This window comes from Rhododendron vialii, chromosome 7a (genome assembly GCF_030253575.1).
Source record: "Rhododendron vialii isolate Sample 1 chromosome 7a, ASM3025357v1".
Taxonomy (NCBI): Eukaryota; Viridiplantae; Streptophyta; class Magnoliopsida; order Ericales; family Ericaceae; genus Rhododendron; species Rhododendron vialii.
In genome coordinates this window covers 37,978,320-38,001,264 of record NC_080563.1, presented here as the reverse complement: position 1 = coordinate 38,001,264, position 22,945 = coordinate 37,978,320, and the positions used below count along the sequence as shown (strand labels likewise).

At 38.4% G+C, this 22,945-nt stretch overlaps 2 protein-coding genes across 2 annotated transcripts; both read left to right on the top strand.

Moving 5' to 3' along the window:
• The first annotated feature begins 3,053 nt into the window (after positions 1–3,053).
• On the top strand, positions 3,054–5,506 carry LOC131332024 (U-box domain-containing protein 30-like). The gene has a single exon (XM_058366041.1). It carries the CDS (start codon positions 3,773–3,775, stop codon positions 5,120–5,122), a length of 1,350 nt encoding a protein of 449 aa, XP_058222024.1. The 5' UTR covers positions 3,054–3,772; the 3' UTR covers positions 5,123–5,506.
• A 3,567-nt stretch (positions 5,507–9,073) lies between these two features.
• LOC131332023 (U-box domain-containing protein 30-like) lies at positions 9,074–11,704 on the top strand. Its single transcript, XM_058366039.1, has one exon. It carries the CDS (start codon positions 9,689–9,691, stop codon positions 11,036–11,038), a length of 1,350 nt encoding a protein of 449 aa, XP_058222022.1. The 5' UTR covers positions 9,074–9,688; the 3' UTR covers positions 11,039–11,704.
• The last annotated feature ends 11,241 nt before the right edge of the window (positions 11,705–22,945 follow it).

The window sequence follows — 22,945 nt, the reverse complement described above, 5'->3', positions numbered from 1 at the left end:
AATTACAAGACCAATTAGGGTGGAGAAATACTCGAATTCTTGATCTTCTAGTAAGATGCAAAAGTCTAGCTAAACTAGCTCCGTTGGTTGTACTTTCGATTTGCTTAATTAAAAATTACGTAAAAAAGAAGCTGCAGAATTTTGAACGATCTGGCACGGTCAAACCCCAACCCGACAATTCCGCACCCGAGGTTCATCAATCGCTGTACACGGTCAAAAGACCCAAAACAAAAATACAAAAAAAAATACCAGTCAAACTGTCCACCTGGCGTTTAGTGAGTGGCACGCCATGCTTCACTGTGGGTCCCACCGCCACGTGCTTCCAGCTCCCCAACCTCTTTAAAACAAGGAAAATTCTAAAATCAGCCCAATGGGCTGACAATAGTGAGTGTATGAATGTGTATTAAAGGGTATAAAAAGTACACAGAAATACGTATTTTTCTCGTCTTTTAGTGTGTTTATTGTCAGCCCAGTGGGCTGACAGTAGCAAGACCGTTAAAACAATTTTCGACTCTTTATTTTGGCTGTACTGTATGAGTTCTCCGGCTAGCGGTGACGTGGATTTCGGCGATCGTAATGGCCGCCAATGAGGGTTTTCATTTATGCTTTGTGTTTTGAAATTTTTTTTGAAAAATAGTAAGGGTAATAAGTGGAGAGAGATAGAGAGAGAAATATTGAAAGTAGAGGGAATCTAGAGGAAATTTTTAAAAAAATTCTTTTTAAAAATGGAAGAGAACAATTAGTTTTTATAAAAGTGAGAAGTACTGCATTGATAAAAACCCAACGACATTTACATAACGAAATTCATTACAGATAACTTGAACAAAGTCAAACTAATAATCTAACTGATACATAACGATAAAGAACGAGGCGATTGATGTTTTTCATCCCTAGCTCAGGCATCACCTGATGCACCTTCTGTTAAGTAGAAAAATTCATATATTCTATAGCAGTCTCAAAAAGAGATACTTTACTAGCCAAGAAAAAAAAACAACAACAATCCATACTATTAGACGAACTTCGACCAGAAATGAACACACTAATGAATTTCTAGCAACCACCAATATATGCATATTAACTTCTCGAGCCTGAACCGTAAATAAATCGTCCAAAAGCGAACTTTATTACTCTCAAAATGAGAGACAAAACTCTCACAAGGAGAAACAAAACTCCTCCGGATCTTATTTTTAATCCAGCCGCACAAAAACTGCCGAATAGATCGCAACCCTCACTGCCTTCACTGCTCCTGCCACAAGGGCTTCGGCGACGGATTACATGCGGACAAACGACTCCGGTGATAGCAGAGCCCGCCCAACAGAGAGGGTTAAATCTAAGGGAGGAAAAAACTGTTGGGAGTTTGTTTGATGCTTCGACCTGCCACTACGTGTTCAAGGCCCAATTTGTATGGGAGTAACAGCAAAAAAAAATCATAGAAAAGAGGGGGAAGAAAGAGGAGAGTGGAGAAGGGAGAGCGGGTGGAGGAGGAGGAGCCCGGGGAGGAGGGAGAGGGGCGTCCCCCCTAGACAGAAAAGCCAGGCGACTGTTACTTTTCAAAATCGCCTAAGAGCTCTCAAAACCCTAGATGGTTTTTTCTCTTCAAAGATTCATTTATCTTTGTTTAGGGTGGGTTTTCCTCAAAGATTTTGTCTGTAGCTTATGGGCTTTATACAAGTTATTTTCGTTAAATAAATTATTAGTTAATGTATATAAGAAGAATCACCTAATCTATTTTGTTAAGGTTTCAGTTCATTTTGATCTCTGCTTAGTCTGTTTTGGACAATAAGAAAAAAAAACCTAGCCTAAAATTGTCATCTAAAGATGAAGAAGATCGGCGGTGATCAAGTCGACGACCGCGGTAACAAATGAAGACAATCTTTGTAGATACATACAGTATTTAGGATTTGAACAGTGTAATATTTACTTCATCACCTGCTAAAGTTTTGAAATGAAATGACTCTGGCTTTCCCTTCTTTTGCTCACGATCTCAAAGGATCGATGTCCTTTTCGCTGCCCATGTTCTGAAAGTTAGACTGGTATGACATCACCCATTTATCTACTATTTTTAGACGTTTGGATAATGAAAGAGAGATTTTTCAGAAGTACTATCAGCAAAAATATAGGAAGACTGATTTTCAAAAACCTCATGTGAGATTTTCAAATATCATACGGAGTAAATAAATTTAATGAAAATGTGAGGTTGGCCAGCTTTGTTCGTTGGAGAGTTTTGAGAAAAGTTTTTGAGAAAAATGAGTAGAGAGAAATAGATAAAGAAAATTTATTGGAGAACGTGCACGGAGATTTTGAGACCCCCAAACAAACAAGGTTGATCTTAATTAGTTGGATCTTCTGCTCCGATTAAAAGACAAGTTTTGGAGTGTCAGCCTTTCCTGTTCGTGTTCATACTTGTGCTTACGCATGGATAGGGGTGCAAACGAGTCGAGCCGAGTTTCATCATGTTCGAGTTTGGCGAGCCTAAAACTCAAGCTCAGCTCGTTTTTAAATGAGTCAAGCTTGGCTTATTTACATACTTAATTAATGAGCCTCTTTATACGAGCTGAGCCGAGTTGAGCTTTGGACTATTGAGTTCGACTTGTTTTAGGGGCGTCCAAAAAAACTGAACAAATCAATAAACTCCCAGCTTGTTTAGTTATGGTTCGGTTCTTGAATTTCTACAAAAACCTGTCCAATCTGGACCATGTAAACTCCTAGCTTGTTTAGTAAATGAGCCTTAAACTGAAGTTCAGCTTGTTTATTAAACAAGTCAAACCAAACCGAACCTTAGCAAGCCAAGCCGAGTTAAGAGCTGCTTGTGAGCAGATTGTCCATATGCGGCCCTACGCATCTACTTGGGTTTGAAACCCGAAAAATAAAAAATGGAAACCCAAAAAAAAGGTTTTTTTTTTGAAAGAAAACCCGATTTTGGAGTTCGGACATCAATGCACGTGTGGTGCTCGTGCACCCAGGTCCACATCGTCCCCGTTCACTGGCTTAGCCCGTACCTCATGGAAGTATTTTCCCAAACAGAAAAAAGAATAAAAAAGAAATTTTGTAGGGTTTCAGCTTCACTCCCAAATCAAGATCCGTCCACGAGAGAGATAACTCTCTCTCTCTCTCTCTCTCATTGTTTTGGGCCTTTTGGCCATTTCGGTTTTCCCAATTCTTTGATGTTCTCAATTTCCTTTGTTGCTACAAATTCCTCGAAAGCCCCTAGTAATTAATTTAGGGCACAGTCCGTCCTTGAGTCCTGGACTGTGATTATTCCTCCTTTTTTCCTCCCAACTTTTAATCACTCCCTCTTCCTTTTCCCATTTTTTCTAATCTGGGTTAGAATCATTTCACTCCTTTTCAGCTTCAAGAGGAAGTGAGCTTCGGTATTCGAGCACAAGATTACCCCTTCATGATGTGCTAGATCGTGATGATGATGAAAACGTACACCACCAGTCTTTTGACCAGAAAAAGAGACCAGATAAAAGCAAAAAAGCAGTCCGCGAAGAAAAATTGCCCCCTTTGGTTGATTTCCATTGTCAATGAGGTCAAGATACTGATAGAGATAGAAAGACTGTAAGCCTATTTCCTTCCTTTTCCACCCCTCTTTATTCCTCCACACGCTTCATTTCCTGCGGAGTAGTTGGTTGTTCGTAGTGGTTTGAAAAGGGTTCCTTAGTGCTTGATTTCAAAAGGGTTCCTTAGTTGATTTCTGGAGATTCCTCAGTTCTTGATTTCAAAAGGGTTGTTCAGTTTTGGGGTTTTGATAACCTTTTTCAATTTAAAAATGCCGATGTATCAACCATCTAGTCGTAGGAGGGATGGGGATTGGAAGAAAGAAGTGGGTGGTGGTGGCCAGGTTTTAGATCTGGAAACCGCCGTGAAAGATGGGATTTTGGGCGGCGGAGGCGGCGCTATCTCCACCGGAGAGAAGTTGGATCTGAAAACGATGATCGAACGGCTCGATTCGATAGAAGTCCCGTCGGTGTTCATTTGCCCTATTTCTTTGGAACCAATGCAAGATCCGGTGACCCTTTGTACTGGTCAGACCTATGAGAGGTCTAACATTCTCAAATGGTTCAGTTTGGGGCATTTGACTTGCCCCACTACAATGCAAGAGCTTTGGGACGATTCGGTTACGCCGAATAGTACACTTAGCCATTTGATTTATAGTTGGTTTTCGCAGAAGTATACGGCGATGAAGAAGAAGTCAGAGGATGTGCAGGGGAGAGCTTTGGAGCTTATTGAGATGTTGAAGAAAAAAGTGAAGGGTCAAGCTAGGGTTCAATCACTCATTGAGCTTAGAAAGATAGTCAATGCCCACGATTCGGTTAAGAAAACTGTGGCAGAGAGTGGTGGGATTGGGGTGATTTGTTCTTTGTTGGGTCCTTTTACTTCACATGCTGTTGGGTCCGAGGCAATTGGGATTCTTGTGAAGTTGGAGTTGGGTTCCGAATGGAAGAAGAATTTGGTGGAACCCGCGAAGGTTTCGCTGATGGTGGACATGTTGAACGAGGGATCGGTTGAGACGAAGATCAATTGCACGAATATGATAGAGATGTTGATGGAGGGGAAGGAATTCGAGTCTGAAGTTGTGTCAAGTTTAAGCCTTTTGGTTGGGTTATTGAGATTAGTCAAGGATAAGAGGTACCCAAACGGGGTATTATCTGGATTCAGATTGCTCAAGATGATTTGTTCATACGAAGGAGTGAGGAGTTCGGTTGTGAGCATTGGGGGAATCCCTCAAATAGTCGAGCTTCTGCCCAATTTGAATTCTGAATGTTTGGAATTAGCTCTTTATGTACTTGAAGCCTTATCAAGCCTTCCAGAAGGCAAAATGGCATTGAAAGATTGTTCACATACAATTCCCAATGTGGTTAAGTTGTTGATGAGAGTTTCGGAGAATTGCACTGAATTGGCGCTTTCGATCTTGTGGGGGGTTTGTGAAATTTCCCCAGAAGAGTGTGCACCCATTGCCGTTGATGCAGGGCTAGCAGCTAAGCTCCTTTTGGTTATTCAGAGCGGTTGCAATCCGGTGTTGAAGCAGCGGTCAGCTGAGCTATTGAAGTTGTGCAGTTTGAATTACACAGCTACCATTTTCATTTCCAAGTGTAAACTCACAAGAACAATACAATGAAGCTAAGTTTTGGCATACTTGTTCACATGAAGAGCTTGTGGGATCCGGGACACCTGCGAGACGGTTGTTTAGCCCGTGGAAACATCGGCAGTATGAGACCGGTTATCACCGACTCGTGAACTTAGGTGTTCCCATGCAAAGTCAAATGGGTTCCTGAGGTACCCTTCATTTTTCCCTCCTGTGTATATTCAAGAATGCCAATTGTTAATCATTGGCTTCACATAATGCAAGTTTATGGGCTAATTGTTATTTCCAGTTGATTCAATAAGCCTATGTTAGTTTTGAGTCTGGATGAATCCACATTTTCCCCGACAAAGATACTGATTCGCTACATGTAACTGTGTTGGTTGAATCTGTAAATGAAATATGATCATTTTTGTGCAATGGATTTGTGTCTGATGTGGAATCTGAAGAACTCATATATGGGATACAGAAGTAGCAGCTAGGCTTGTATTCGGCAGTCGTAATTGTAGATAATGTGATTAAGTTCACTGCCCCATTGACCCAAACTTTCCCTCTCTATACTCTCAATACTTCATTTTTGTTCATTGTTGGAAGGATATGATCGAGCTGAAATGCTTGGGACACGAATCTGGACGGAGATGTGTTTGTATTCACATGATGTATGTAAGCCCTGCGTCCATCTAACGTTCTCGAACACATCTGTCTCCGGCGATTCAGTTGAGTCCCACTATTGTGAACTTTGCATGTTTTTGGAACTTCTTTCAGTAGCGAAGAGCTTAATATTTTCTAACATTGGGGTCAAAATGGGTACTGCCTTTTTCCAAATATTTCAGGCAGCCCCGTGGGGTCAGCATCGTTGGGCCTGAATATTTGTTATTCACAACCTAAGATATGAGAAATAAGATGACACACTTTTTACTTGTGCAGATTCTTCTCGTCAAGACAAAGGAATCACACACAAAATTTTACATGAGTCCGACAAATATTCATGTAGATAGTTATGTCGGGATGGCAATTGGCAATGGGTCAGTTCTGCCTGTGTTTCTTGACACAATCGTACTGAAATTTGAATTTTGCAAGTACCCGACGTGTGATCGGTTTGGTTTTTTTCTCCAAACCCAATGTTTGTATATATATACACAAATATATACACAAATATACTACGTGTCATGCATGCGTGCCTATGCGTATACGAAGACATCGTGAAATATATATTCGGGTTCGGTATGTGTTTGAGTTTGAGTTTTGGTGCGGATATTGTATAAAATCAAACCCGAATTTTTTCCTGACTAAAATCCAAAACCATATCCACACAGGTTACAAAAAATGGATAAAACCGATCCGATTGGTTCAAATGCTCACCTGTGACCGGTTACGAATGAGATTGTCGTCCCTAGAGTCGTGCCCTCAAGTTGGCAGCAAAGGGGTTCCACGGTGCGCAAGTGCACGACAAGGTGTACTGCGCCTTGTTCAGTTCTATGAAAATTCATCATCGGGATCTAAAACATAATTTCTAGAGTTTTCTTGATAGATCATCTACAACGATCATGATCGATAGGATTCTAAAGATAAACCATGAGATAAATCTATCTTGATCGTGTTGTTATCGATGTCCAATTAACTTAATTTTTCATGCCAAAAATACTGTTAAGAAAACTCTACAGACTGTTGAATCGGGAATTCATTATCACGATAATAAGGCCAGGTTTCTGCTAAGTTTTTGGCAATAACTTCAGCCATTTTAGCATATTGTTCACACTAATCAACAAGTTATTGATTAGTGAAAACAATTTGACATTTGGTAACAACTTATTGATTACTGAAAATAACTTGACATTTTCAATAACTTATTGATTAAGGAAAACAACTAACGATTTGTTAACAACAAGTTCTTTTTCAAAACTTATTGCCTACTGAAAAGCCTCCGAAAATACATTAGGGTTAGGGCTGGAAACGAGCCGAGCCGAGCTTTACGGTGTTCAAGCTTGTTTATTAAGTTTTTAACAAACACGAGCTCGAACTCGAGCCGAGCAAGCCTTGGCTTGACTCGAGCTCGAGCTTGTTCACAAGCCTTAATGAACCAACGAAAAATGTATATATATATCCTCACATAGGTCTAATACAATCAAAAATATTTTGATTATGAAGGTATATATCTTTCATTTTCCTATGGAGCGGGGGTGTACCGGTGTGCTCTCGCTTTCCTTGGTTGACTAGATAGTGAAAACGAAAAAAAACAAATTATGAAATAACAAAAAAAATCATAAACTTAAGTATATATACCCCGGCTCGCGAGCCGACTCAAGCTGAGCATATCCTAGCTCGAGCTCGGCTCGTTTACAAAACGAGCTGAAAAAATCGGCTCGAGCTCGTTCGTTAAACTTTCGAGTCAAGCTTGAGCGAGCCACTAAAGAATCGAGCTGCGAACGGCTCGGTTCGTTTGCAGCCCTAATTAGGGCATTGCTCAACCCCTTTTGACCAGCTTGTCCTCAAGTACAACACCACCACCTAAGCTCCCTCCCTGCAACAAAATAGGAGTAGGAATAGGAGTATTTAGTCAAATCTCAAATTCCCATGTTCCCTACTTAACTGTGCAATAATTGCATAAAATAATTAACAAAAAAAAGAATCAATAATTAAACTGTACACACTTTCAGTCAAAGGCCCAAACAAAAAACCAGTCAAACTGCCCACCTGGCATTAGATGAAAAGCAACGCTCCACCTCTCTGCGGGTCCCCCCCTGCCACGGGCTTCCACCTCTTTCCAACTATTTATTGCCCTTTAACCTTTACTTTTAAATATACAATTGTTTGAACAATAAAATATATACTCTTTAATTTTATTTTTTTCCAAGCTGATAACCATGTCAAAAAAAAAAAAAAAAAGCTGATAACAAAAAAAATCTTAATTTTTTTCAACACCTCTTCGCAAATTTTATTTATTCGGGAGTGCGGTTATTTTCATCAAACTCTAAGCTTAATACTTTTTCTGTACTCACTTGATACCACCATTAGCCGTCACCTAACCCTCCTATCACCCGGCTCTAATTTGTACGAAACCTGCATATATTTTTGTTCTAGACATTTTTGTTGATAGTAGATGCATTCCATGGTTTAGTTTTTAGTGAAATTTCTCGTCATGGTATCATGGCATGTCAAGTATTAATTAATCTAATAGATCTGATAAAAAGACGAGTGCTCTAAGGGGGATACAAGTGATTATATGCACTTCTCTTAATTCAATCTTTACTCAATATATCTTCTATTATGGCACAAATATGTTTTCTTTCATATAATCACTTTCTATTTTCACAGAAAAAAGAAAAAATAAACTACCGAATTTATAGTATTTTAGAGCAACAGGCATGGTGGGGGAGTGGTAAAAGAGTTGGGGCAACTTGACTATTGTTGTTTGTGGATGAGTATTGGAAAAAATAGGTTAGAATTTTTCAAATAATACTTTAAAAGTAAATTAGAATCTTTTGGTGGTCGTGAACACTTTTGGGACAAACGAGAACTAATATGCAGTCAAATAAAATCACTACATAATTAGTTATTACTTCTAGAAACTTTAAAAATTTCCTCATTAAAGAAAAACATAGGAAATTGATTTTGTCACTCCCTTTTTTGTTAATGTCAATCACATTCTCTTACAAAATAAATCATCTAATAAAAGCACAAAAAAAAGTGACATTAACAAAAATGAGAGTAGCAAAATTACTCCCCAAAACATGAGTGAAGTTATTATTTGAATAAGGCAGTGTAAAAGTCATTGCCAAAAAAAGAAAAACAAAAACAAAAAAAGTATTTTTCTTATTTTTCATTAAGAAAATTAGACTTTATAAGTGATTTTGGACACCGCAGCACGTGTGGTGCTCGGAGAACCAAGGGCCCAGTCTCCCAGTTTTTCCAGTTTATTTTTTCCAACACACAAAAATTAATTAAAAAATCCATTAAATAACGAATTTTCTGTAGGGTTTTCATCTTCATCCCAAAAAACAAAGACCTGTCCGCGAGAGGGATAGATAGCTTCTCTCTCTCTCTCTCTCTCCTGGTTCTGGGTTTTCCCATTCTTTGATCTCTTCAATTCTATTCTTGTCACCAAAATTCGTCGAAACTCCATTGTAAACGTATTTGACAGTGATTATTTCTTCTTTCTCTCTCCTTTGATTACTCCTTTTCTCATCTGGGTCAGAATCATTTCACTCCTTTTCAGCTTCAAGAACAAGTAAAGCTTCGGTATTGGAGAAGAAGATTTTACACGTTCGTGATAATTGGAAATCTACACTTTGGATCTTTTGACCAGGGAAAAGAAAAGAGATCAGATAAAGCCAAAAGCAGGTCGTCAAGAAGGGAAAAAAATGCCCCCTTTGATCTGTATCGTTGATTTCAGTTGCCAATAAGGTCAAGATCCTGATATATAGAGATACAAAAGAGTGTAAGCGTCTTTCTTTTTCTTTTCCCCCATCTTTATTCCACCACACGTTTCGTTTCTTGTACTTTTCTTGATTGTTTCGGAGTGAATTCTAAAGGGTTCCTTAGTTCTTGATTTCAAAAGGGTTCTTCAGTTTTGGGTTTTTGATAATCTATTTCTATTTAAAAATGCCGATGTATCAACCATCTAGTCGTAGGAGGGATGGGGAATGGAAGAAAGAAGTGGGTGGGGGTGGCCAGGTTTTAGATCTGGAAACCGCCGTGAAAGATGGGATTTTGGGGGGCGGAGGTGGGGTGGTTGCCAAGGGGGAGAAATTGGATCTGAAAACGATGGTTGAACGGCTCGATTCGATAGAAGTCCCATCGGTGTTCATTTGCCCGATTTCCTTAGAACCAATGCAAGATCCAGTGACCCTTTGTACTGGTCAGACCTATGAGAGGTCTAACATCCTCAAATGGTTCAGTTTGGGGCATTTGACTTGCCCCACTACAATGCAAGAGCTTTGGGACGATTCGATTACGCCGAATAATACTCTGAGCCATTTGATTCATAGTTGGTTTTCGCAGAAGTATACGGCAATGAAGAAGAAGGCAGAGGATGTGCAGGGTAGGGGGTTGGAGATTTTGGAGGTTTTGAAGAAAAAAGTTAAGGGTCAAGCTAGGGTTGAATCCCTCAAAGAGCTTAGGCAAATTGTCAGTAGCCATGATTCGGTTAAGCAAACAGTGGCGGAAAATGGTGGGATTGGGATGATTTGTTCTTTATTGGGTCCTTTTACTTCACATGCTGTTGGGTCTGAAGCAATCGGGATTCTTGTGAAGTTGGATTTGGATTCGGAATCAAAGAAGAATTTGGTGGAACCCGCGAAAGTATCACTAATGGTGGACATGTTGAACGAGGGATCGGTTGAGACGAAGATCAACTGCGCCAAAATGATTGAGATGTTGATGGAGGGGAAGGAATTGGAATCAAAAAGTTTTTCTAGTTTTAGCCTTTTGGTGGGGCTATTGAGATTAGTGAAGGATAAAAAACACCCAAACGGTGTATTAGCAGGATTCAGGTTGCTCAAGTTGGTAATTTCTTATGAAGGGGTGAGGAGTTCAATTGTGAGCATTGGGGGAGTCCCTCAAATAGTTGAGCTTTTGCCCAATTTGAATTCTGAGTGTTTGGAATTTGCTCTTTATGTACTGGAAGCCTTATCAAGCCTTACAGAAGGAAAAATGTCTTTGAAAGATTGTCCCAACACAATCCCCAACATGGTTAGGTTGTTAATGAGGGTCTCAGAGAATTGCACTCAGTTAGCGCTTACAATCTTGTGGGGGGTTTGCGAAATTTCACCAGAAGAGTGTGCACCGATAGCTGTCGATGCAGGGCTAGCAGCTAAGCTTCTTTTGGTAATTCAGAGCGGTTGCAATCCGGTGTTGAAGCAACGGTCTGCTGAGCTATTGAAGTTGTGTAGTTTGAATTGCACTACTACTCTTTTCATTTCCAAGTGCAAGCTTACAAGAACAATACAATGAAGGGAAATTTTTGGCATAGTTGTGCATATGAACTAATCATTTTTCCTGCTATTGTGGGAATGATGGGGTTGAAGAGAAGGGATCCAAGATGATTACTCAAAGCAACGTGAAATGGGTCCTGAGGTACACCCTTCTTTCACCTGTGAATATTCAAGAATGTCAAATTTTGATCATTTGGTTTCACATAGGAAGCTTCATAATGTGAATTTCTGGGCTCATTTTTATTTCCAATGGATTCAATAAGCCAATGTGAAGTTGTGTTCCAATGGATTCACATGTTTATTCATCAAAGATACCTTTCCGCGACATGTCTTTGGGTTGTTTGAAATGATCTCATTTTTGAGCAATAGTGTTGGGTTCGATGCGAAATCTCAAGAACTCATATGCATTAGAGCAGCAGCAGCAGCAGCGGCAGCTAGACTTGAATTTGTCAATTGTAATTATAGTCAAATTTTGTAAGTTCCCTTTCCCACTGATCCCAATTTTCCCCTCCCCAATGCCTTCTTTCTGAAGGTTTTGTGGGGGCTTCTCACTTATTAGTCCAATTTTGTTCATTGTTCAAAGGGGTGATTCACTACTGAGTCCCACCATTGTAGACTTTGTGTATGTGTTTTTGGGCTTGCAATAGAAAATCAACATAAGCAATGAGTACCCATTCCTTTCATATACTTGATGTCTATTTCAGTTTTCCATATTTTGCTTTTGTTTGCCAGAAGCCTCAAGTGTTCTCTCTCTTTTATGGCATTTTGACAATATGGCTTGCTCTCAAAAGAAGTATAGTTTCTCATCCTTTTCAACTTGAAAGATCGATGAACTTTATTTAAGTCCACAGGCAATTACATTACAGTATTCTTGAAGCAAATGAATGCTTGATGAGACTTCTTTGTTTTTTGGCTCAAGAGTCTTAGATTGAGCCAATGGGTCAAAATTGGGTAGCTGAGAATGAATCTAAAAATTACCCATCCAGCAAATGTTGACGAAGAGCATTTGAATTAACTGAGGTGCGTGTAAGCTGTCCGGACACTTTTTTAGGAAACGAATACATATCATTTATAAGAAAGAAAAGAACAAAATGTAAGAGCATCCACATTGTAATAAGTAAATTGGTATGGATAAGCAAACTTAATAACAATGCTAAAAAAACACCTCATATTGTAATAAGCAAAATTACAAGTCTTTTAGCAAATAATCAAATTTCACCCATTCCATAACCAAACTTAACAATTTTTACCAATAACCAAAACTCAATAACCAAACCCAATAACTAAATTCAAAACTAAAAAATTAAAAAACACCTCACATTAGAATCGTCTCATCGAAACGAATAATTTGGTGTGGTCGGATGCGTGATTGGAACTCGTTTGCAATTGGACATAGGTGCATTGCGTATTGTGGGGGTTTTTTTTTTATAGGGATACAAAAATAACCAATGTGGAGGTCAAGTTTGTTAAGTTTGATTATGAACTAAATGGATAATCAAATGCTGACGTGGCACATTTTGGTTATCGATTTTAATTATTCCCATTGCGGATGCTCTAAGAGCATTTCCAGCCTTGACCCATTTTAAGACTCAAATTTAAAAATGGGGCAAAAACCACAAAATCTCTCTCCAATCTTTGACCCAAACCCTTTCCCATTTTGGGTTTTACCCATTTTTTTGCCCAAATCTAAGACAACTTTTGCCTTGACCCATATCTCCAACGGCTAGTTAGAGAGAGAGAGAGAGAGAGAAAGAGGGAGATGTGTAAAATTTGGATTTGATGGTTGGAGATGTGTCTACCCAAAATGAGTTTTTATCCAAAATTTGACTCAAATTTGAGAAAAAATATGGGTGAAAGCTGAAGATGCTCTAAGTCTTTCTTTTCTATAAGGTATAAAAAGCAAATCTTGGATTCAAAAAAAGATATAAGAAGCAAATCAAATCAAAACGAATTTTAAAGGGGATCCATTAAGATAGGTTATATAAATTACTTTATCCATTAAATTCAATCGGATATCCGGTTATTGAACAAAAATCTATCAGGTAAATCGTGTTTTGTGATATGACAAGTAAATTAATTGTACATACAATGGAGTAACTTGGGAATAGCAAACCTGGAATTTGGCTAAATAGACATGAAAAAACAAATAAAAAACTCACGGCTCCACTTACTCTTTTTTTTTGGGGTCAAGCGGACAATCTACGGCTCCACTTATTGAATACCCACCCCCTCACTCCCCCGATCGAGTTTTTTTTTTTTTTTTTTTTTGTGGTGGGATTAAAGGATTCCTTTCTTTTGCTAATCTCACGGAGCCCAAAAATTTCAAACTTTGTGGTCACTCAAGAGTTTTGCCCTATTGTTAACTTAAAGGGCTCCGAAAATAATTGAGATGTGCACATGCTGACCTGGACATTCGGTTATAAAAAGAAAATCTTTGGACATAGCAGTAAAAGAATGGTGTAATTGAAGGAGGGTTAGAAATGGGATTTTTAGATCTCAGTAAAAGGGTCTCTGTATTCCATGGATTTTGATGCAGAAAATTGCTGTTTAGAGGGGCAGTGGGAATCCACTTTTTCTTTCTTTTTGTCACAAATGAGTGCCCCACGTACACTGCCTTGGACCAGGAAAAAGGAAGCAGCAGGTAGAAGAAGAAGGGGGGAAAAAAAAAGTTAGTACTAGAAAAAAGAGCTAGGAAACATTGCCTTGCCTTAAAAGGAGAGTAGGGCACAAGTTTTTGTACTTTTGTTGGCATTGGCAATTTGGGATCTTTGACTGATGAGACACCCACCCCCAACCCCTTCCCCCTCAATTAACATTTGTTTTAAACTTGAGAGAAAAAACAGCTAAGCCTAGCTTTAAAGTTGAATCTGGTCAAATCTCCCTAGTTGTTAGATGCGTTTGAATGGACTGACTGGCACACGACCAACCTCTTTTGTGCTAATTAGTACTCCACTTAATTAAAAGTTATAACTAATTTTTTATTTGGTTGGAATAGGACTAAACACAAAAAAATGGAAATGGATAGAGTATTATAGTAAAGTATATCAGTTGCTGTAAAAATTATTTTGTCTAAAGAAGTACTATGATGTGTTACATTTCTAGAAAGTTATAATTAGGTTATGAGGTCGAACAAATACTTGATGTAGAGGCCCATTGTAGATCGATGTGAATATTACGAACTATACCATAAGGAAAATAGTCATTGTTGCTAGACGTTTTTGGATGTCGTCTTTGAAGAAGTTGAATACAAAGAAGAAATATCTAAGATCTAAGGTGGATGCGGACATATATCTCTATCTACAAAAGAGTTGCACTTAACAATGCTAGTTGTGTCGATTTGGTGCCATGGCAGAATATCGAATTCAAACTGCTGATTTAATTAAATCCCTTTTCTTTTTTTTTTTGGAAGTGATTTTCACACTTTCCTTTGTACAATTTGCACTCTATTTTTCATCTCTATCCACATTAATTTACTATCTTACTTTTTTTTTTTTGATATATCACACCCCCAAGCGTAACCTTGTAAAGTCATGTGGATAAAAACAAAAATAATAGTGTGGATTATAAAAAAGGGAGTATGAAAATCATTTCCCTTTTGTTTTTCTATGAAAATTAGATGAGTTGAGTGATTTTGCGAATTTGGCAAAGTCAAAAATTGCTCTCAAATTCAGAACTGATGACGACCTTTTCTTTTTCTGTGACAAAAACTAACAACATTGAACTCAAATGTGATCGCAAGTGGCCGGAGTGGTAGCCAGGTGATAGGCACCATGCACTCTCATGCATTTGACTAGGGTTCAAAATTTCAATAACTACTAGTACCAAACTTTTGCCGAGGAAAAAAAAACCTTGAATGTGATTTAAAGAAGTTCAATTAATTCTGGCTTGACAGTCAATATGGCGACGGGTAAATTAAACTTGCTCTCAGATGCTCTTACGGGGTGTCTGAATACCCTTTCCAGTTTCTAAGAACAGATGCAAAAATAATGAAAGACTCGAACAACTTTCTTAGGCCTGTGATGGGTTTCCATAGTATTAATGAGCACAACAAGACCCTGCTGCGTTTGAACCAGTTGGCACTTTCATAGTTTCATGGTACAACTTCGATCTTAAGATGGATTTATTGCCTGCCTATGCAGATTTTGGGAGGTCTTAAATGCATGGGTAAATGAAGTTTGAATATGGCTTGGCAGTCAATATATGGCTGAAGTTGCTCTTGAGATGCTCTTAGGTGAGGTCTCAATACCTTTCACAAAAACGCATCCAAAAATAATGAATGACTCGATTGCCTGCCTAGTTAGTGCCTATGTAGATTTTGGAAATTCTCAAATGCATGGGTAAATGAAGTTCAAATATAGCTTGGCAGTCAATATAACTACGGGTGAAGTTGTTCTTTGGATGCTCTAACGTGGTGTCTCAATACCTTTCATAAAAATGGATTCAGAAATAATGAATGACTCGAACTACTTTCAATATGGTTTACAAAATGAGACAAGTCTTTGAACTTTGAATAACACATGCAGTTGGCATTTTCATATATAGTACAATTTCTTAATGCCTGCCAATGTAATTTTGAAAATTCTTAAATGCATGGATAAATGATGACCAAATGCTTGACTTTTGAGCAGTACTTCATTATAAGTGCTATGGCCTATGAGTTAATTTTATCTCTGACCTACCAATCAATGATCTGCATGAGATTTAGTTTTATGTTTGAGGGCAATGCCAAAATCATATTTCTTTTATAATATGTATCTAGAATATCCAACCAAATTTACATGATAACCATATTTTCCATATAGGAGTAATATAAAATACATATTAAAAGTAGTAAAAAATTTAGGGGGTGTTTTAGTTTGGAAAGATAAGATCAAGGTCTACCATATTAAGGTTCTGGGTGTTTTTTTTTTTTGGGTATGAGTGTTCTATGCATATCAGTTTTTTATTATTATTTATAATTCATGTGTACGGGCCAACTTACGCACACCTCGAATAATTCCTAAGGACCAACCCCATCGCCCACTAGCGGGTGTCCCAATTGGAGACCGATCCCATCGCATACTTGCAGGTGTCCCAATTAAAGTCAGAGAGAGTTGATAGCACCTGAGAAATTTCGAACTTGAGATCTTAAAAATGAGAGAAAACCCTTAATCCCAAACCTTATCACTAGGCCAACCCTGAGGGTTTTCTATTTGGTCAATGGAAAAAAACAAGAGGAGTGTTGTGCTATTAATGTCTTGCTTCTGGCATACATATTGCTTGGTCCTCTGGCTCTTATCTTCCATTATATTATTGCTGTCCCCATGCAAAAAATAATTCAACATTAGTACTAGTTTAAAACTCCTGGTTTCCCCAAAAAATTTACATTTATTTGTCAGAGAGCCATAATGTGGACATGGTTTCATTGTAAAGCTACAAAGACCCAAGTCAAGGAGTCAAATGGAGAAGGAGTTAATACAGGGCCAAGTTTTGAGATGCAAATTTAATGCAAAATCTGACCCATTTGGATTTGGCTAATATTTTAAGCTTTGCTTTAAAAGAGGGTAGGAGGTAGCTACAATGCTACATTGACCTTGAATTATTGAGGCATTTTTTTTTTTAATCTGTTGGATGCTTTTGTTAGCTTGTTAATGGTTTCAATGGATCAAGGATTTGTATAATTCAGATGTTGTACTTTTCCTTTTATCGATCTTGCTCTCACAAAAGAAAAACATCATCCAAACATGTCTCTTTTGTTGTCTTGTGCAGAAATTTTGGTACTTTTGTATCCAATTTTTTGTGATTAAGACATGGTCTCAACGCGAAAAATCTGAAAAATATTATCAGAAGTAACAAAAAGTTCAATAAAAATAAAAATAAAAAGATTTCAAAAAAGGCAGTTTTGGAGTTTTTTGTTTGTCTTTATTGAATTTCTTCAACTTTCATTTTTTTTTTTTTGATTCCGGTGGTTGAGACGAGTTCTTAATCTCAAGAATGTGGAGAATTTCTTTTTATAAATATAAGAAATACTCATTGTTTGAAAATGTAATTAATCTTGGGGTGTTTGGGACAGAAAAGGCACAAACCTAAAGCTATTTTCAGATCTGCAACCGCTGCAATTTCACTATCTATTTCTTCAAAGGGGATCAATAATAGAAATAGAATCTTTCTCAATGAGGCACAAGCAGTTTGGGGAATTGAAAAATCTTTGGGAATTGGTTATGATGGTGATGAAGGGGAGCTCATATGGAGGAAATTGATGAAGAATGTTAGAGAGCTATGTTGGCTGAGGAGGGACTAAGGTAGAGGTGTTGGTCTAGTGCTTTGGTTGCCTCTTAGGAGGTGGGGTGGTTTAGGGGTGTTTCATCAATGGCCTCTTGCGAACTTTGTTTTTCGGGTTCTGAGTAGGCATATGATTGTCGGGTTGTAAGGGTATGTGCCTTTTGTTGGGATGTTCACTTCTTAATGTGATGCCTTCATGTCTAGGATTCTTTTAATCTCTTGTAATTTTTTGAGATTAATTAAATTTCTTTTTTCGCCGTTAAAAAAATAATTCGCAGTATGAATTGTGTACATGGTAGATTATGCAAAGACCACTTTAGTAAACTCTATCACCTGCAGAACGCATAGTTAGGGACACTCCGGTCAGTGGTGTTTGGCGGGAAATGTCCTGACTAGATGACCGTCGAGGCCCCGCCTCCGTCGAGAAGGGACAGCTAACTTAGCCATTAAAGTAGTGTAACATATTGAACGATTCAGATGTTTCACGACATCACATGGTAATTAGAATTCAATTCGCATTTTACTACATAAGAAAATATTGAAGGTTCCACAAAGCATTTCGTTGGTCTTTCAGATTACTCACTTTAGACATATGTTGCTTTATTAAAAGAAGTCAATGTTGTTAAAGCAGTTGACGGAAAAAAGATATACAGTACTTGACATTAAAAGAAAAAGGGTACCAAATTTTAAAAATCCACTCAGCACATGTCTTCACAATTTATATACTCTCTTTTTTTTCAAAATTTTCCATTAATCATAAAAAAAATACTAGAAAATATGGTTGGAAATAATTTAAACGAAAATCTCATTAATGAAGAAGAAGAAGAAGAAGAAGAAGAAGAAAGAGACTCAAATAGAACAGGCTATACTTAGCAGGCTGTGCGGGCCTGATATTGTATTTTCCCGGGCCTAGGACCATACCAAGAAACCAGGCTGGAAAATCGTCCAGTCCAATGAAACAAGATGGGTCGAATCGTCGCTCGGCCTTCTCCAACATGTTTGGAGGGCCCATTAATTTTGTTATTTTGGGTATAGACTCTAGAGTTTGAGGAATAGGGATTATTCGTACGATACCCATAGCCATGCCATGAACACGCACACACAAGAATGAGGTTGAACTTCGCATTTTGGATGATGAAGTTGAAGAACTTGGCATCTTGAACACGTGCGATTAAAGGACCAAGAACACGACACCGATCCTGTAAAATCATTTCGCGAAGTTTGAATATCTCTTCTGCTGTCTTGAATGCGCGAGGTTGAAGGGCAGTGACGACGATGGCGTTTGGGAAAGAGAATAAATTCTTTACACCGCCGGTGTAAACATTTGTTTCCTCCAAATCAATTATATTGCGCCACGTTGCAAAACAATGGTCCCAATCAATAAAGCATGGCGACGTAGCGCAATATAATTGATTTTGAGGAAACAAATGTTTACACCGGTGGTGTAAAGAATTTAATCTCTTTTGGAAAATCGGTACCTCGCACCTCGAGGACACGAGTCTTGAGGTTCATGGAACGACTTGCTGTCCTGCACGGCTGCACCAATATTTCATGTTTGATCGGTCCAAGTTCCGCTAGACGGTTTTTTTTTTGTCAATCGATAAGAGATACAGTAATTCATGAGTTGGTCGTTGAGACAATCTCCGTCTTATAGATTGTGAAACTCTTTTGAATTGGGGACTCGGGCATGCGATGGGAGCAATCAAGGGTTCTCTTAGGTGATAATTCCTCGCGTGGTCTCTCATTTGACTAAAAATGAAACCTATCATGAGTCTTCTTCAATGATTCGAAATGTTCATCTTATAGATTCTACGCGTAGATTATATCTTGAAAAATGAAATTGTAGATTGCTCGAACGAGGGCATATTGCGACCGAAGTGACTGCAGGCCCAGTCCTCTCGACTCAAGTCATATATATATATATTTTTTGGAACGAACTCTCAAGTCAATTAACCACAATTATTTCAGAAACTGTTCTCCTTTTCTCCGGAAAATCACCTCAACGAACCAAAGCATTGAACATAAAACAATCATCTTCCTTGTTTTATAAACCGAAAAAAAACAGCAACCATATACCTAGTAGGATGGAAACAAATCGTGTTACTCCTGAGCATCTCATGGCTTGGCTCAATTCGTTGAGTAAACAAGCCGAGCTCGAGCTCGAGTTTTAGGCTCATTTAGTAAATGAGCGGAGGTCGAACACCACAAAACTCGACTCGGCTAGGCTCGTTTGAGTGGGTTTTTGCTAACAACGAACCAAAAAAAAAGACAGCATAATAAGCATATGTGAATCCAAATATAACACCTACAGAGGTGAGAAGTGAGAAGAAAAACGACCAACAAATAAGTTGAAGAAAATGGATAGTGTATATGGTCTGAAAATCCCCACACAGCCTAAAAAGTTACACTCAAGTGTAAAGCGCAAAATCAAATTTTTGGTGGTGTTTTGAAGGATTATTGGTAGAACAATTTAAAAAATGATTATGAATCTTAATTTCCGTAACCTTATACAAAGTATCCAATTTCGGTGAGCTGATGGGGATGTCATTGAGGATGGACAACAGCTGGGGGAGTGCTCCGGCGATACCGGAGTTGGTGCCGGTGGGGGGGGGAGGGTAGTTGTTGTGGGATTTGGGAGGGTTTGGTGGGTAATTGTTGTTTTTGTGGTGGCGGTGCGTTTGAGGAGGGAGGAGGCGGAGGAGGAGATGAGGAGGAGGAGAAGTGGGCAAAACAAGTAGGAGTAGTAGAGGAAGACAACAAATCCTAGTTGTAAGGAAATCGGGATAAAAACCAACAATCATCTATGAATCATGAAAAATATCGGGTGCCCCTAGGACACCGTCACGGCGTGCCCCAAGCACATTCACAACCAGACATCCACGAAGAACCCACAACTAAGTGTATCAATCCTGCATGAACGTATGTTTGTAGATAGGGTTGGGACATCACACATGGCGGAGCTCCATGATCACCAAATAATTAATCATAAATCATAGATTACATCAAGTCGAACCGGAGGAAGAAATTAAAGAAGAATGATTTAAGTCATGATAAGAACAGAGATTTGAAATGACACAAACTCCTCTTCATTTTATTGTGCGTGAATTCAAATTTGTTCGAATTACGAAATCATAGATTATAATTTTTGGATTTATTTATTCGAGATGAACGATTAAACTTAAAAAATTACTCAATTCTAATAACAAAAAGTATGATTCAATTAATTTTGGCGAACCACCTCTTAATCCAATGGATGTGTGTTTAAATATTTACAAACTCCTATAATGAAAAGAAAAAGAAAAAGAAAAAAATAAGATCTAATTTTTAGGTAGCCTGGCTTAGACCTATGTTCAGTGTTTGCAACCAAACGGGGAATGGAGGGAGTGGAGGTTTGTATCAATTTTGGAACCAAAACGGTGTAGTATGGGGGCACAGTGCCTATGCCCTCTGTCGACCTGAGTGATGCGTCGTGCGTATGATCCTTTTAACTTTTGTAATTGTTTCTAAAGATTAATAAAATCTTTTTTTCTGTTAAAAAAAAAACATGCATGTGATGTTCACATCGATCTATAATTTATGATGGGCTGCAATAACTGATTTTCTTATGGGATAGTTCGTGTTGATCATATCAATCTACGATGGGCCGCCACATTTCGGATCGGAATTCCTTCGAAAGCCTGTTGAATAATATTCTTTTCAAAACCCTAAAACTAATTAAAACTTGCACTAGAGAACCTTTCCATAAACCCTAGAACATAAGATCAACCTAGCTACACAAACAGCTACATGTGCCCTAAAACAACCAAACGATACGAATAAGCACAGACAGAGAGAGAAGAACCTGTAAGGTAGTTCGGATTGTGCTCGTAAAGATTCACATCTATGATTCCGTCATTCGGCAACGCCTCGTTATCAATCTTCTTCTTCAAGTAGAAGAAGATGAGCTCCCCGTCGTACAGGCAGAACCTGTACCCAGGTGGGATAACTTGGGACTGGCTCCTGTTTTTTTTTTTTTTACATACAGGAACAAGAAAAAAAAAATTATCAAAAGGGTAGAAAGAAATGACATTGTAAACAAAGCCGTGAAATGGTTTAATTATCTCTGTCACCCGTAATAGTCAAGTATCGGCCGTAATTTTCAAGTATTCAACTAGCCATGTCCCAACAAGAGCTCGCATAAATTATCCGATCCTTCCACCCCTGCAACATCCAATTGTTATCTTCAATCACAAAATCTGGGGAATAGTGGAACCATATATAGTATGGGCGAGAAACAAAAAACAAAAAATACCATAACAAAAACTCTGTCAGTACGTTCGGCAATTCAACGACCCAAATCTCATTTACACCGTGTAGCAGAAATTTGGACCGTTGAATTGCCGAACAGACCCCGTTGCGTTTTATAGTAGCAGTAGATTCGTTCTCTTGGCCACTGTTCTTTTTTTTTCTTTTTCTTGGCCACTATTCAGTGCTTTTATAATGGTAGCATGTTACTTCCGTGATAGCGGCAGCCCTTGTATTTGCAATGGTATCCTGAATCTACTGCTACTATAAAACAGTTTTTCTTATGGTCATTTTTATTTTTGGCCCATACGGTTCCACTATTCCCCAGATTTTCAAATTGATAAGTAACGTGAACCGGCCATACGCATTAACGCTTTTAAGAAGCCTAAAAAACAGTTACATAATGGCCTATTTTTAAAACGTGGTTCTAGATTTCCGGAAAAAGTAACAATGTATACATCGTACTCCGGCACTTTGTTAATAAGCAAAAATAAATAAAAAAGAAAGGAAAAAGAAAATCAAATATTGGTATCCATTAAAGTGGATGAAGTTGCTATTGATGGCGCCAAAAGTTTTGTCTTCTTCTCCTTCTTGTTCTTGATTTGTGGGGGATGAAACTATCGTTATGAATAGTTGCAATAGCCTGGAATTTCAGCTGAGTTTGTTCATTGGAGGCCATGATTAGACGTCTTTTTGCAGGAGACTCGAAAGGAGAAGACATTGAAGCGCGATAGAATTGTGTTCAACGGACTCTCTCTCTCTTCTTTGGTAAAAAGAGTTTCGTAGATGATAATAGACTCTGGTTTAAGTAGAAGACAAATATGATATATTAACGAAGTTTTCTCTTTGATGTATATCATTTCAATTAATGTTAACTAATCCTTGGATATATTTCACTTGCTATTAAATCCATATTGTTATTGGAATGGACCAGCAATTTTACTATTTGTAATTGACAACTATACCATGACCTTCACAGTGATATAGCTTGGCACGCACCCTGACCCACTCCAGTCCAAAACTCGTCCGTCCAAAATATTGAAAGCATCAGAAAATTGAGTTCAAAATTTAATTGAGGCGTATAGAATTGTGTTTCCTCTATCTCCTCTGTTCTCTCTCCTCCATCCCTCCCCAAACCTTCTCTCCAAACCCGACCACCACCACCGACGCACCCCGTCCCCACCACCACCGACAGGCCACCTCCGACGCACGGCCACCGCCGAAGTTCATAAATTTGTTGGGGATTCGAACGTCCAAACCCACAAGCAAACGCACACAATCGAAGAATAAACCAAGAACAGAAAACAATATAAGCAAGAGAAGAACAAGACACAGAGATTACGTGGTTCCGACTTAAGCTGATTGCGGTGCTGGGGTGTTT